Source organism: Chaetodon auriga, chromosome 16 (assembly GCF_051107435.1).
Source record: "Chaetodon auriga isolate fChaAug3 chromosome 16, fChaAug3.hap1, whole genome shotgun sequence".
Lineage (NCBI taxonomy): Eukaryota > Metazoa > Chordata > Actinopteri > Chaetodontiformes > Chaetodontidae > Chaetodon > Chaetodon auriga.
Genome location: NC_135089.1, coordinates 16,556,166 through 16,569,697, shown reverse-complemented (window position 1 = coordinate 16,569,697; position 13,532 = coordinate 16,556,166). Strand labels below are relative to the sequence as shown.

The following is a 13,532-nucleotide window of genomic DNA, read 5'->3' as shown; positions in this document are numbered from 1 at the left end:
AGGCGTTTCCACATGCACATACATACAGGAGTAATGCAGTGTGCCTTTATTCTCTGCTCTGTGTAGGCGGATGCCTCCACACTCAGACCTATCATACTTCTTAAAGTCTCTCCATGTTTGCGTGTGTGTGCTGCATGTGTGCATGCTTGGGGGTCTCAGTGCTTGTAGCTTAAGTGGCTGCACTGCATCGCTGTAGGACCGCTGACATGTGCAAACAGTTCTGTGTGGGCTTGCACCAATGCCCTTCGAGTGAGACACACTGTAGGACCTTCAAATACACACACAAACACACGTGTAAAAACACAGACTTACAAACGTAAGCACATATGAATCCACACGGATCCTGGGAACACACTAGTATGCCAAGATGCACAACCGGCCACACGCACACGCAACCTGTGATTAACTTTCAGTTAGATTCAGTACATTAACTCTGCTGGAAAACCCCTCGTCCTGTGTGGAGCACTGAAGAGCAGCGTAACTAAGAGCTTTTACCTCCAAAAAGAGACAACTTACAGACCCATCTATTATTCATTACAGCAGAGACAAATTCACACACTCACTCACTCACTCACTCACTACTGTCTTGTTTTTTACATGTATATTTGACCAGGGTCAGCTTCCTGTGACTCCTTCACAATAAAGGCCACCCTGCATCTTGCCAGTTGAATGCTGTAGCAGGAGGTGTTTGCCTTGCATTAGCAATAACTTCATAGAGCTCTGATGTGACTGTAGGAGAGTAAACAGTGAGGCTGACATCAGCGAGACAGAATTACACACAATGACAGCGGATTACGTGCTGCATCGTTTGCATGTGAAGGACACTGAAATGCAGTGCAGGAATGGTGGACTCTGCCAGTAACAATAAAAACTTCTATAAAGAGGTAATTACAGCATGTAAACATATTGAATGGCTATTGCAGAAAAAATGCCACCATAAACAGTAGAAAAAAACTGGCTTTAACTCCACTGAAATGTTAATGACTATGCCTTCAAGTTAATAAACCATTAAAAAAACTCAGGTCTGACTAAAGATCGCTGATGATAGATGCTTTTATGGACATCGGATGAGAAAGTCAAACATTTCTTTATCTACTGACCATTAAAACCAACATTTTGTTTCCTGTTTTTTAAGTATCATTGTTTTTTCTTGTTTTTAGCGTGACTGTAAAAAGTGATCTGCCATTTGTTACTTGTGAAATAAAGCCCGTTTCGACCACCACCACCTCTCCATTTCTCACTCCAGTGTGTATCAGGGTATGAGCCAACAATGGTGTTTGAACAAGTTATCCTCACCTATAACCCACTTTTTAATTGTTACCTGGTGTGGGTGTGTGTGCGCGTGAGTGAGAGAACAAAACGTAGACATACCCCCTCGATGAACATACACACACAGAATACATTCACAACCACCACCTGTCGAGGATGTTAAGGTCCTGGTAGGATGTCAACAGTTTCCATTCCTTCAGGCCAAACACCAGGGTCTCTCTAACATACACATACACACACACACACACACACACACACACACACACACACGAACACAAACACAAACACAAACACACACACACACACACACACACACACACACACGTCAAGAGCCGCAGATGCCCCACTAGAGTATGGATCAATCTCTGCATCACAGCCGCCTACAGGCCTTTTATCCATGTGTGCAGAGTACACACAGAGAGACACACACACAGTCCACGGTTACGCTTCGTGCCAGTGATCGGGAAAAAAAATACAATCCCAAATTCCCTTTTCCCCTTCCTGAACAGTCTGAGGGAGGAGGGAGAGGGAGGGGTAGAACCAGGGAAAACATTTGCGCTCCTCGTTCCAGAAACAACATCCAAATGGTAGCTGAGAGGGAAATGTTTCTTTAAATGTTTTGGAATTACTCTTTCATTACCTCCCTCTCTCTTTCTCGCAGCCCTTTCCTTCCTTCCTCTCTCTCTCTCTCTCTCTCCCTTCACAACTCCATCCCGTCTTCCCACCCCGGACACATACACACACATGCAAACACTTTGGCTCCCACTTCACAAGACAGTTAGTTTGCCATATTGGGATAAGCAAGTTGCCAAGAAACATGCTCTCTGACTCCCCAACACGTTCTGAGCCTCCATTTTCAGATCCTCGTAAGAAGTGTTATCTCCATATCAGAGAGGAGAAGGCCTGCTGGAGATCAATTCTGATAGAGACACCGCTGCAAATCTGACACACACACCCGCCCACACACACACACACACAATGAAAATCAGTGAAATCAAACTCAAGAACAGTCTTGATATTGCAAATCAATCTAAAATGGACTGAAACACAACAGGATCCAAAACAACAATACTGGAACAAAAGCACAAAAATACAAGCAAAAAATCTCTGGTAGAAAAGTCTGCCACAAACACACACACACACACACAGAGACATACATACATACAGACATACATATATATACACACACACACAAACACACACACACACACACACACACACACACACACACACACACAGACACTCTCTGTGAACCCATCTGTTACCCATCAGTGGTATTCAGATCAGGGTTAGCTGGGGGGAGGAGGGGGGTCTCTATTGATCTCTGGGTTTTATTCCCTGCAAGAAAAAAAGAAAAAGAGGGGGAAAAAAATCCAAACAGTAAAATTCTGTCGCGCTCTCTCTGCCATAGCTAACTGGCACACTGACACTGGTAACCATTAATCCTGACTGGGAAGCAGAAACACACACACACACACACACACACACACACACACACACACACACACACACACACACACACGATGTGCTGAATTTTCATACATGTCTGGCAACGCATATCGGTGTATGTGTGTGTGTGTGTGTGTGTGTGTGTGTGTGTGTGTGTGTGTGTGTGTGTGCACGCGCTCATTCAGGCTGTGAGTGTGTGGTTTAAAGTTTCAGTGAGGAACGTCTGCTCCGTGACAAGTTCAAATCACAACATGCCAAACTTTAGCTTTGCAAACCGCGCTGCAATGTGTTAACATCCAACGTGTCTCGAGGGGCGTCACGATTCTCCAAACGGACCACTGGATTAAACGTCGTCTTCACACGGGGGTGGCTCGATAGCCGAAGCCATCGTTAAACCATCGAGTTTTTATTTGTGATGACAAATCTCACTGACAAATTATTTTCAGAAAAAGGTATCGAGTGTGATATAGCCACCTTTTATTTACAACACAAAGGTCATTAGGTCAAATTTAAATCATTTACTACAAACGTAATAACAACGACTTATTTCAACAAACTAAACAGAAAGTCACTGGGTGGTAGAGGGTACTTTACAACAACAGCTGGAGTTTCCTCACAGCATGCGAGTGTGTAGCACAGCAGTGTGTGTGTGTGTGTGTGTGTGTGTGTGTGTGTGTGTGTGTAGCATAGCCTACAAACTGTACTTTGTTGTTGACATAACTTGCGGGGAAGTCATGTTGCCACACTGCTGACTTCAGGAGGATTTTTTGGTTCTATTTCTCCATCATCTCTGACTCCAGAGGTGGGTCAGATACGCTGTGTCGTTTTGAAGTGTTTTTTTTTAATATTAATATTAATTTTTCTTCGGACAGAGCAAAATACTGAGAGAACAGCTGATCCTGCTTTGGATTTTGATGATGAGAACTGAAAACTCATTTTAATCAATTTTCAATTTAGAAAGGTGAAAGTGCTCGTCTCTATATTATTGTTTGTTGGTAAACAGATTACACAATGAATATGCAAAGGAGACACGTTTGCAAAAACCTACTTTCTGTGCTGATGTCCAAAACGAAGATATACTGCATAGCCACTAGTTCAGACATGGAAGGAATGCTCCAATCAAACCATCCACAAGGCTGCATGAATAATGGAAAATGTCAACGAACTTCTCAACCAGTTTTATGTGACTATCATTATCTAATGCTGAAAATCTCTTGGTAATAAAGATTTATGTGGAAATAAAATATATATTGTCTTCACTCCCACAAATGAGCTGCACATCATCTCTGTTATGAAACAAGTGGTGTATATTTTTATTCTCGGAATAACTTAAGCCAAAACCAAACTATCATCCTTTGCTACTGGGGACATTTGCATGGATAATTGTAGGATTGTTCTTTAGTTGTTCTTGTTTAGATGTTCTTTAGTTGCATGTTTTAATGGTGTATTAAAGCCAGACTATGACGAGTGAAATTAGCGTTAGAGTTTAGTTTACGAACAACTGGTTGACAGAGAGATGTAGAGAAGTTTGCATATTCTGGACTGAAACAAGCTTGTGCCAAAGCATTGTTAAAATGGTTATGGTAACCTGGTCGCTACACTCAGCATCCATTCAAAACCTAAATTTTAACAGGTCTTCTCACAGCAGGCAGCAGGAAAGGTGTTACTACTAACATTAATGACTGCTCTGTACTATTCAGAAGTCCAAGATACGCCATGGTGACAGTGACCCAGCATGCACAACACCAGGAGCCTGAAACTGAAGCAGCTAAATGGAATCCAGCCATCTCAATTCAAACCCAGCCAATACAAGAGCAGTGTGCCACACAGCAGTCAGTTTACTGACCTCAACCAAATGACAGAAAGGACACAAAGTTAGTGTCTTTTCTTTTCTTGCTATTTGAAACTTGCTCCAGTGGTTGGATAGAAACGAACCTCCTGTGTGTGTGTGTGTGTGTGTGTGTGTGTGTGTGTGTGTGTGTGTGTGTGTCTCTCTCTCTCTCTCTCTCGCGGTGCCATGCTGCTGCACTCTGAAATCTCCTGTGAAGACGGCAGGTGTTATTTTGACACAGTCCTCCATACCAGCAAATGGAAACACACTCACAACAGGCGACGCACAATCATGCAGTGTCACGCACAGACTGAATGGCATGCACAGTGGCATGGCAACACAGATGCAATGAAACACACACACAGACACGCACACATTCAAGAGCAGTCAAGAAGTACAATGGCAGCGCAGGGTGGGTCGGACTTTTGGTGGTGACGCTGCTGGTGCAGAGTAAAAATGACAGCAAGGACGCAGGAAGTGTGTCATTTGTTCAACTTTAGATTTATCAGTCAAATCTAAGGATGCTTTAAAAATAAATGTCAGGTGTCAAATAGTCAAATGTGCAGCTTGTCTCAGTGGCCCAACTGGTTGAAGCACGTAGTTAACAAGCAGTCACATTTCTCACATCCCTCACATGTCACTACATATTTTGAATTTTAACCAAGTACGCCTGGAGGAATATTATAAACCTGATGCAATGGACCACGTAAAAACTCAACATGCAGCCAAACAGACAGACATAACGCAGTGTGTGACCTTTGTGTGTTGTTTGAGTTAAAGGGAGGGTTCTGGCAGAGCGCGCGACTTACCTAATGCTTTTGGTATTTCGACATGCTACGGCACGCTCGTTTTCTGTCTCTCACACACACACACACACACACACACACACACACACACAGGTCTATCACTCTTGTGTTTGACAGCTCTGTGTGTGCGTGTGTGTGTGTCTCTGTGTCGTTTGTCTGCCTCTGACAGGTTTATTGTAGCAGGGCAGCAGTGCCTTGTGCTTTCTCTTAAGGAGCCCGTTTTCTCTCCTGAAGGATTCAATTAATCTGAGAGGGGATGTGTCCAAGCCATATCACACACACACACACACACACACGTATGCAGGGGTCTGCGTCTTGAATACATATAAACACACACTCACCACATTAATTTTAACGTAAACAGACACACTAACCAAGTGGCGTGGAAGACAAATTGGTATTGGCTGAGACAACCCTGTCCTACTGCGTGAATTACACTTATACTCCTGTGTGTGTGTGTGTGTGTGTGTGTGTGTGCGTGTGCCTGAGAGAGGGAACATCTGAAGGGCTACCACATTTATCCAACCGTGTTTGAATGTGTTGTGGTCAGGAGAAATCTCTTTCTTTCTCTCTGCTGAGAGTCCCGGGGGGAAACCCTGGCTCTAACTGCACTAAGCACAATCACATGCTCCCATTCTCATACACAAGAGCTCAATCCTCTCATCTACACCGTTTCTCCCTCACACATGCGCGCGCACGTACACGCACACACACACACCAGCCTCAGCTCTTATCCCTCGAAAACAAAACACCGCTTTCCACTTTAGTTTTCTGTTCCCATTTGTCTATGACCGTTTTCATCTCCATCTATTGACTTCCCTTCACTGTGCCCGCTACAACACCTACATTTGCGTCTTACTCCTATCTTCTGCTACTCCCTAGTGGAAGTGTGTGTGTGTGTGTGTGTGTGTGTGAGAGAGAGAGAGAGCGAGAGAGAGAGAGAGAGACAGACAGGGGGAAAAAGGGCAGAAAAGTTGCTGTTTCAGACCTGTTACCCTTTGAGTCTCACAGATGAGGGACGTCGCCCTGATCGTCATTTTCACCTCATTAGACAAGCATTTGTTCCAAACTGTATTCCTGTAAGGTCATTCTATACAGTTAAAGTATTCATCAACAACAATGGCCAATTGAAATAACACAACAGAGATTCAACCTACGCCCAGTTTAAGCATGCTTCTACAATTTCTACTGCTGTTTACACCCACTGGTGTACAGGAAGAGAGGTGCTTTATGCATCCCACAGCGGCAGAAACGTAGTTTGTTTAAAACAAGAACCGAGTAATCGACTGGTCAAAATCCAAAGAAAAAGATGTCACACAGCATGTGATTGTGAAGTAATCTCTGGGAAATGCAGCGTAAAAGGAGCACTTAGCACAAAAAAATGTTGCTCAAGTGGATAAAAATCTTTGACTTCTTCACCTGCACAGCCACACGCATAATCTTGATTAAGGATACGGATCCCTCAAAATAAAATAATCTGCAGCCACGTCAACCTTTCACGGTACAGTCTTTCTGGCATTGTCTACTTGGTGCAGTCACACTCCAGCAGGTCCTACCTCTGCTGCTTTCGGATGCGAGGAGGAAGGGAAGAGGACAGATGGCCTCGATCTGGTGATGGAGGTTCCCGCAGACCTCCAGTAGACAGAGGACCATTTACAGCCATTTTACATGTATAAACAGCGACTAAAAGACCATATCATGTTTAGACAGAGCCTGTGTGGATGAGTAGGTACAGGTTAGGAAGCTGGAAACAATGTCTGCGCAAAACCCCTCTTCTTGCGTAACAGTGAAGGCTACAAATGTCAACAAACTATATGTATCTCTCTCCCTCTCGGTCACCTCCAGCTGTGAACTTAGGTGAGACACCCTAGATCCATTCAGTCAGGTGGAAATCCTATTAAAACTGAACTAAAATAAGGGAGACTCCTGGGAAATAAGGATGTGTTGGCAGCTATAAACAGTCAACTCTGCTGTCAGAAGGTCAGCCAGAAACAACAGCACAAAAGAAATGTGTGGAAACACGTGTAAACAGAAAGAGTAGCGGGGCGACCTTGGCTCCTCTGATCGCACACTGGGTGTTTGAGAGCTGGATTCACGCTGTTTATTGCAATTAAACAAGAGCATCATGAACATTCGCAATTACCGGGCAATTATCACGTAACAGGGGCTGTGTGGCGTTATTCCGAGCATGGGAGTGAGATCTCAGTCAGGTTTGGTAAAAGTGATGTGTGGGGATTCGATATCAAGGAGTGCCGTAAAGCTAAATGATCTGCATCGCACAGTGGTGCGTTTTAGTGGGTGGAGGCTGAGAGTGTGCGTAGGGGAGATGAGAGTCAGAGAGTGAGAAGGTCAGCGTGTGGGCAGAATAAAATGCATCCCATTTTAAAGGAGCGTTTAAACTGCCAATCTGGGCTGGAACCGTGCTTGGGTCAATTCCACTTCAGACCCCCCCCCCCCCCCCCCCTTTGGCTACACATCAACATCAAGCTGTTCCACACAAGCAAATCCGCACACACACACCCACACCGCAAGCAGTTTTCAGCTCGTTTCAGAACCACAGGAGGGGACATCATCCCAGCTGAAATTCACTGTGGCTCCTACAAAAGACACATTTAACCAGAAATGATATTTGCACGGTTTATAGTAAATCCACACGTGCGATCGTTCCACCTGAAAACATTTCCCTGTTATCCCAGAGCCGCAAAATCAGTTCAACTAGCTGCAATAAAACTGCGCCCTGGCACATCTCTTTGCCGAGATGCACCCATCAATCATCCTCACGCTCCCTGCTGCGAGTTGATTTCATCTCTGACAGCTTTTCATGAGCGTGTGTGAGTGGAGTGTGTGGGCTCTGCCGGTGTGTCAAATTAACGCTTCATCAGAGCCCTGCCCTGGGAGCGCTGCCTCACTTTACCAGACCTCTAGTACCTTATTGCGCTCCAAATGACAAGTGCTGCATTGAACCCACGCTCCGCGATTGGGAAGGGGGAAACACAGCTTAACTGGAATATTATTATCTGTGGGCTTTAGCTCTGAAGAGAAACCAGAGGAACTGTAATTGTATATCTCTGTCTGCAGCTACATGACTTCAGGGGGATGTAAGTAACTCGATGAGAGCTGTGTCAGACTTTCCATTTTCCAAAAGACACAGCAGACCCATATTTCCTACACATGCAAGTTTGAATCTAGATGACAGCGCTCTGACTCTCCCTTTGACTGACCACAAAACTGTATGCAAACATGTCATGTTATCTTTTGCTAAATGTTTTTTCAAGCTTTCATTACAAATAGCAAGCGCATACATCAATGTGCAGGCAGTGACAGTAAAGGGAAAATCGCCAGCTCAGCGAGGAACAACGTATACTGTAGATGTTCAACGGAATACAGTTGGGTAATGCAGGAACACACGCACATCAACATGATGTAAGCAATCACACTGGGTTCGCTTCAACTTCAAAACCCTCTATTTAATGGTCAAGCACATCTAAACCATCCAGTTTCCAACCACCGTGTGCTCATTTCAGTGCGCACCACCCACCCCCACTCCCGCCCCCACCCCACAGATTCCTCAATGTACTTGAAACAGCAGCGGGGATGTCCAACAGACTTGGTACAAATGCAGGAAAAAAAAGCAGCATCAGCCATTTGCCAAATGTTCCAGGAGAGTGGCTTTTATTCCAGATACTGGAGGGCTGAACCACGGCCATTCTTCACTCACACAAACACTCCAACAAATTCCCCCAACAGGGGAAGAAGTGGTCTGTCATCCCTTACAGGTCACAACTTTACCACCCCCACTCTCCCAAACACAAACTCACACTCACACTCACACATACACACAGCATTTACTCTCATAGCAATGGCGGTGTGATGATCCACATGCAATCCAAGACCACTGCACCCTGACCTGCATACTGCTGCAGCAACACCCCGCCGCTGTGTGTGTGCTGCAAACTGCCAAGTAATTTTCCGCTAATGCGTTGCCCGTTTCAAAGGCTGGGAATCCTGAACACGATCCCATACTTTCACATCTGAAACTTGTCACAGCTTTAAAACAGCCACTCCTCCTTATGAAATCTACATCTGGGTTCATTTCCCACAGCACACCGTAGCGACGTTCAAGTGATGACCGCACATGCTGCCACAAACTGCGCGCAGTTTTGCGCAGCGTTATTTTAAGTTAATATTGGATCGTTTGAGGGTTGAGCCCTTGGGGCAGTCACATTACAGCATTTAAACGGTCTAACATCGTGTACTTACTGGGGTGTGGATGTAGGTTAATGGCCGATGGCAGGAATTTTCCGGAGTGGAGAGGCGGCGGATGACTCGCGCCCAAGTGACCGGGCGAGGGAGGGATCCTCCCGGCTGCTGCTGCTGCTCCGAGTCGATGAGACTCCATTGCGAGCCCCGCCAACAACGGGGGTGGTACGTGGACGGATCGGGGAGGTCCAAAATCTCTGCCATCCATTATCCACAGAGGGGAAAGTTGTGAAAAGGGATTGTCCGTTCGGATAGGCCCCCTATTCCGAAAAAGCCAATTCTGGCTATAATAATAATGTCTTTAGTTTTCCAAGCGATTCGGGCTCCTTTTCAGCCATCCTGCTGACCTATAAAATACAACAAGGGGGGAAAAAAAAACATCGCTTGATATACAGTCGAAGGGCAGACTGAGCAAACTGTTGAGAACTGGTAGTTTTCGGATTTCTCCTCTTTCCAGCGAACAGCAATGACGCAGTTTGGAAAACCACTTCAAAAACTAAACGCTGAATATTAGCGGGTCGACAGAAAGATGGCATGAGTTGCTGCTGGTGTATCCTAACTGCAGCTCTCCATGCAGCTTCAACTTATATCTACAATATTATGATCTAATGTTTGAGACCAGCAGCGCTCCACCCCCTCTGCACACCGATCAGGCAGCCGCTCCGGGGCTCCGCTTCCCGGGGAAACGCAAGCAGGAGAGGGGCGGCCAGCCGCTCTGCCTCGGCCATGAAAACAGCCTGCGATCCAGCAATGGAAACGTCAAATTTTAATAACCCATTCCACCTTTTCCGATTACCCAGCTGCTTTCCTAAACCTTAACCGTAAACCAGCAATGTAGGCTATGGGCCGAGTCGAGCCTGTAAACCAATACACCATAAATACTAGAGGCGCATCAAATATAAATTTCAAACGGGTTAAAAATAAATAAGGTTGCAAAAGCCTGCATCATTCAGCAGCGGGGTTAACGGTGTTTTGTTGCCCACAGATGCGAATTTAGTCCGGGCCACTTCGCGTTTGGACATGGGTGCTGCCCAAGGAAAGAAATCAAACCCCAGCCCGTAAACACTTCAGTCCACTGTTCAAACCCTCATTTCAGATCCACCATCGATAGCTTACCACCGTAGAACCAAGTTTAAAGAAGTATTTAAATATATCAGTGTGTTTCACACCATAGATCGACGGATATTCAGTTTAATCGGCATCGACCCGAGCAATGCGCGTTGAATCTGTGAAAAGGTCGATTTTAATCATTTTTGCTGATAAAACACAATCTTCGCGCACACAGGCCAATGTATGTATGACACTAAAAAACATAAAAATACAATAAAAGTTACTTTAAGGAGAACAACAACAAGCAACTGCGACTTTATCTGAAGGAGGAAAGGCGATAATAAATTGGTGTCTTGTGGAATCCACTCATTTTTTTTACGTACTGACTGAAAATAAACACCAGTTAAACACTGTATGAATTTAAGTTAAAGGAAGACGAAAGTCGAGTTAACCTTCAAAGGCTGCAAGCAAACACATTACAGCAATGCCTCGTGATATCCAGGCGGGCGGGATCTGAAGAATGGCTCCTTCAGAAATCACAATAAACCCTTTTTCCTTCAGAAAAGTCCACCAAAAAACAAATGTTGCTCAAAGCCTCTGAAACAGACCGGGACGGTGAGTCAGACTGTATCCTTCTCGGTTGTGGATCCATGCGGCGCGGCGGCGAAGCAGCACGGCATTTCAGCCACGTTTCAAACTTTTCACGGTTCCATTAACGACACCGAAAACTTTCTCGGCGGAAACGTCTCCAAAGTGGCCTTTTCACACCAACGACAGCCCCGAAAAATCCAAAATGTCGCACGCAATAACCTCCGCGCCCTTTTCGCTCACATTTACGACCCAAATTATGTTTTTAAAACGCCGAGAACTCTGACACTCGAGCTGGAAAAAAGAAAAACCAAACAAGAAAAAAACATGCTGAGCGCTTACTTGAATGTGGAAAATCTGCGGGGGAAGGAGCTAAAAACACAAATGTTTCTCAAAATCCGTCCAGGTTGCTGGGAGAACTGGAGTAGTCCATTACAGGCTCGTCCGAAGGTAAACTGGGGGATAACTGAGGGGGGAGAGGCAGCCCCTGACGCGTCCGTAAACTCCTCAGCAATGAAACACAGCATTGTTTTTGCAAGCCCCGCCCATCTCCCTCGCTACCACCCAACCCCGGCCCAGCCCCTTACGTTTTACGCAGCTCCTAGTTGATTGGTTACATGAGGTGTCAATCAAAGTCCAGTGTTTAAAAAAAAAAAAAAAAAGCACTGGCCGCTCGCCAGCACTATAAAACCAATTATGGAGCTAGGAGGTTGAGCCGTTTCAAGGTCCCCTCTCCCTTCAAGACTGAGTGATCAAAACAAGCAGTGGGTTTCTGTTTTTTTTTTTTTTTTTAAAGATACACTGGGGTGGGGGGCAGTTTCAAGGCGACCCCCCCCCCCCACTCCCTCTATTTCCACGCTGGTCGTCACAACCGCTACAGTATTTAAGAAGCGGAAAGTAGGGGGGCGTCGTCACCCTTAAAATGTTGGACTCAGTTTTTTAATATGGTGTGCGCTTCGGTTTACTCACAATAGGAAACAGCGGATAATTACCTTCGTCAGTAAAGTACTTTTCCATCACACCCCAAGAACTCTTCCAAAGGGCAAGAAATGCACCTTAATGCCATCTCAACCATAGAAATAAAAACTTGAGAAAGCAATCTTGCAATTAATTCTAATTGAATTAATCAGTCCAATTGAATGAGACCACAGTTTGCGCGCTGCTTCCCCGACTGGCACATCCAAGACAAGTCATAGTAGACCAGTCATATGGGTGTATGGTTATAGGAAAATGAAAACTGAGTGACAAATGAGCCAAAGATTAAATAAATAAATAAGGATAAAGCTTAGGCGGGACCCTTGTACGCCCAAGTCACCCGTGAAAGCTAAGGAAAAGTCCACACCGGAACAACATTTACACATTTTTGCACTTAGAAGTTTATTAGCACTTCATGTGCCGCTACAGTCTAGTATAGTTAAAGATGAACACAGGGCTTGAACTTCACCCCCCATCTTTATTCCATCAAATGCAATTTTATGTATATATCATAATGAAAGGGGCCCTCCGCTTTCGGGCCATCACTCAGCACTACAGTGTCTCTGCAGGCAGATTTCACTGTTGGAAGAAATTCTGGGCTTTTCTGAACCTATCACAGAAAAACGTAGTAAGACTTAACGGAGTGTCGCTTTCATGACCGCAGCCAAATTTCTCATCCGAGAAATAACGCACAAAACAGGCTGTGTAGGTGAAGCAACGCTGGATGTCCCTGTAGTGAATAATCCGTCGAGTTTTAAAAGGGACACAGATTTGCATTTGAAGAGGAGAAAAAGCGGCGTGCTCATTTAATAGTATTATGCTAAAATTCGGGGGTGGGGGGGTCGACCTCAGACGTAAACTAGGGCTCTAAAGACCCCCCTCACATGGCCTCGTGCACCGTACATACTGACTCTCGCGGGTTTTTATTATCCGTAAATATCCTTCGAGGTAAACCGCTCCGCGTTACATAGTTGCAAAAAATGTTGATTAAAAAAAGCAAAGACGGTTTCAAGATGCCCATGTCACCCCTCTACACCCCCCCCCCCCCCCCCCTCGCGGTGCGTCGGTTTCTAGGCACCCCTCCGGTAGGGGAAAGTAAAGCGCTGCAACAGAGACACAGAAACCGCTGAAGGAGGGGAGAGAGTGAAGCGAGGTCCAGCCGAGCGGCAGACACGGACACATGCTAACTGCAGCCGCCGAGAGATGCGTCCGCCGCGTGGTTGTCCGGTGTTCCGGTTAGGTCGCGACACCCTCGGTGGTCACGCCTCGGTGGTTATTTGCCCACCCAACCATACTACCGGGTT

At 45.5% G+C, this 13,532-nt stretch overlaps 1 protein-coding gene across 1 annotated transcript in view; it reads right to left on the bottom strand.

Annotated features, from left to right (window-relative positions):
* Positions 1–11,775, bottom strand: part of tnrc18 (trinucleotide repeat containing 18) — a 44,057-nt gene extending 32,282 nt beyond the window's left edge. Inside the window, exons 1-2 of the mRNA XM_076752627.1 lie at positions 11,596–11,775; positions 9,616–9,962 (exon numbers count right to left, since the gene is read on the bottom strand). Coding sequence (XP_076608742.1) covers positions 9,616–9,823 — 208 coding nt within the window. The 5' untranslated portion in view covers positions 9,824–9,962; positions 11,596–11,775. The remainder of the gene's footprint in view (positions 1–9,615; positions 9,963–11,595) is intronic.
* Between the last annotated feature and the right edge of the window lie 1,757 nt (positions 11,776–13,532).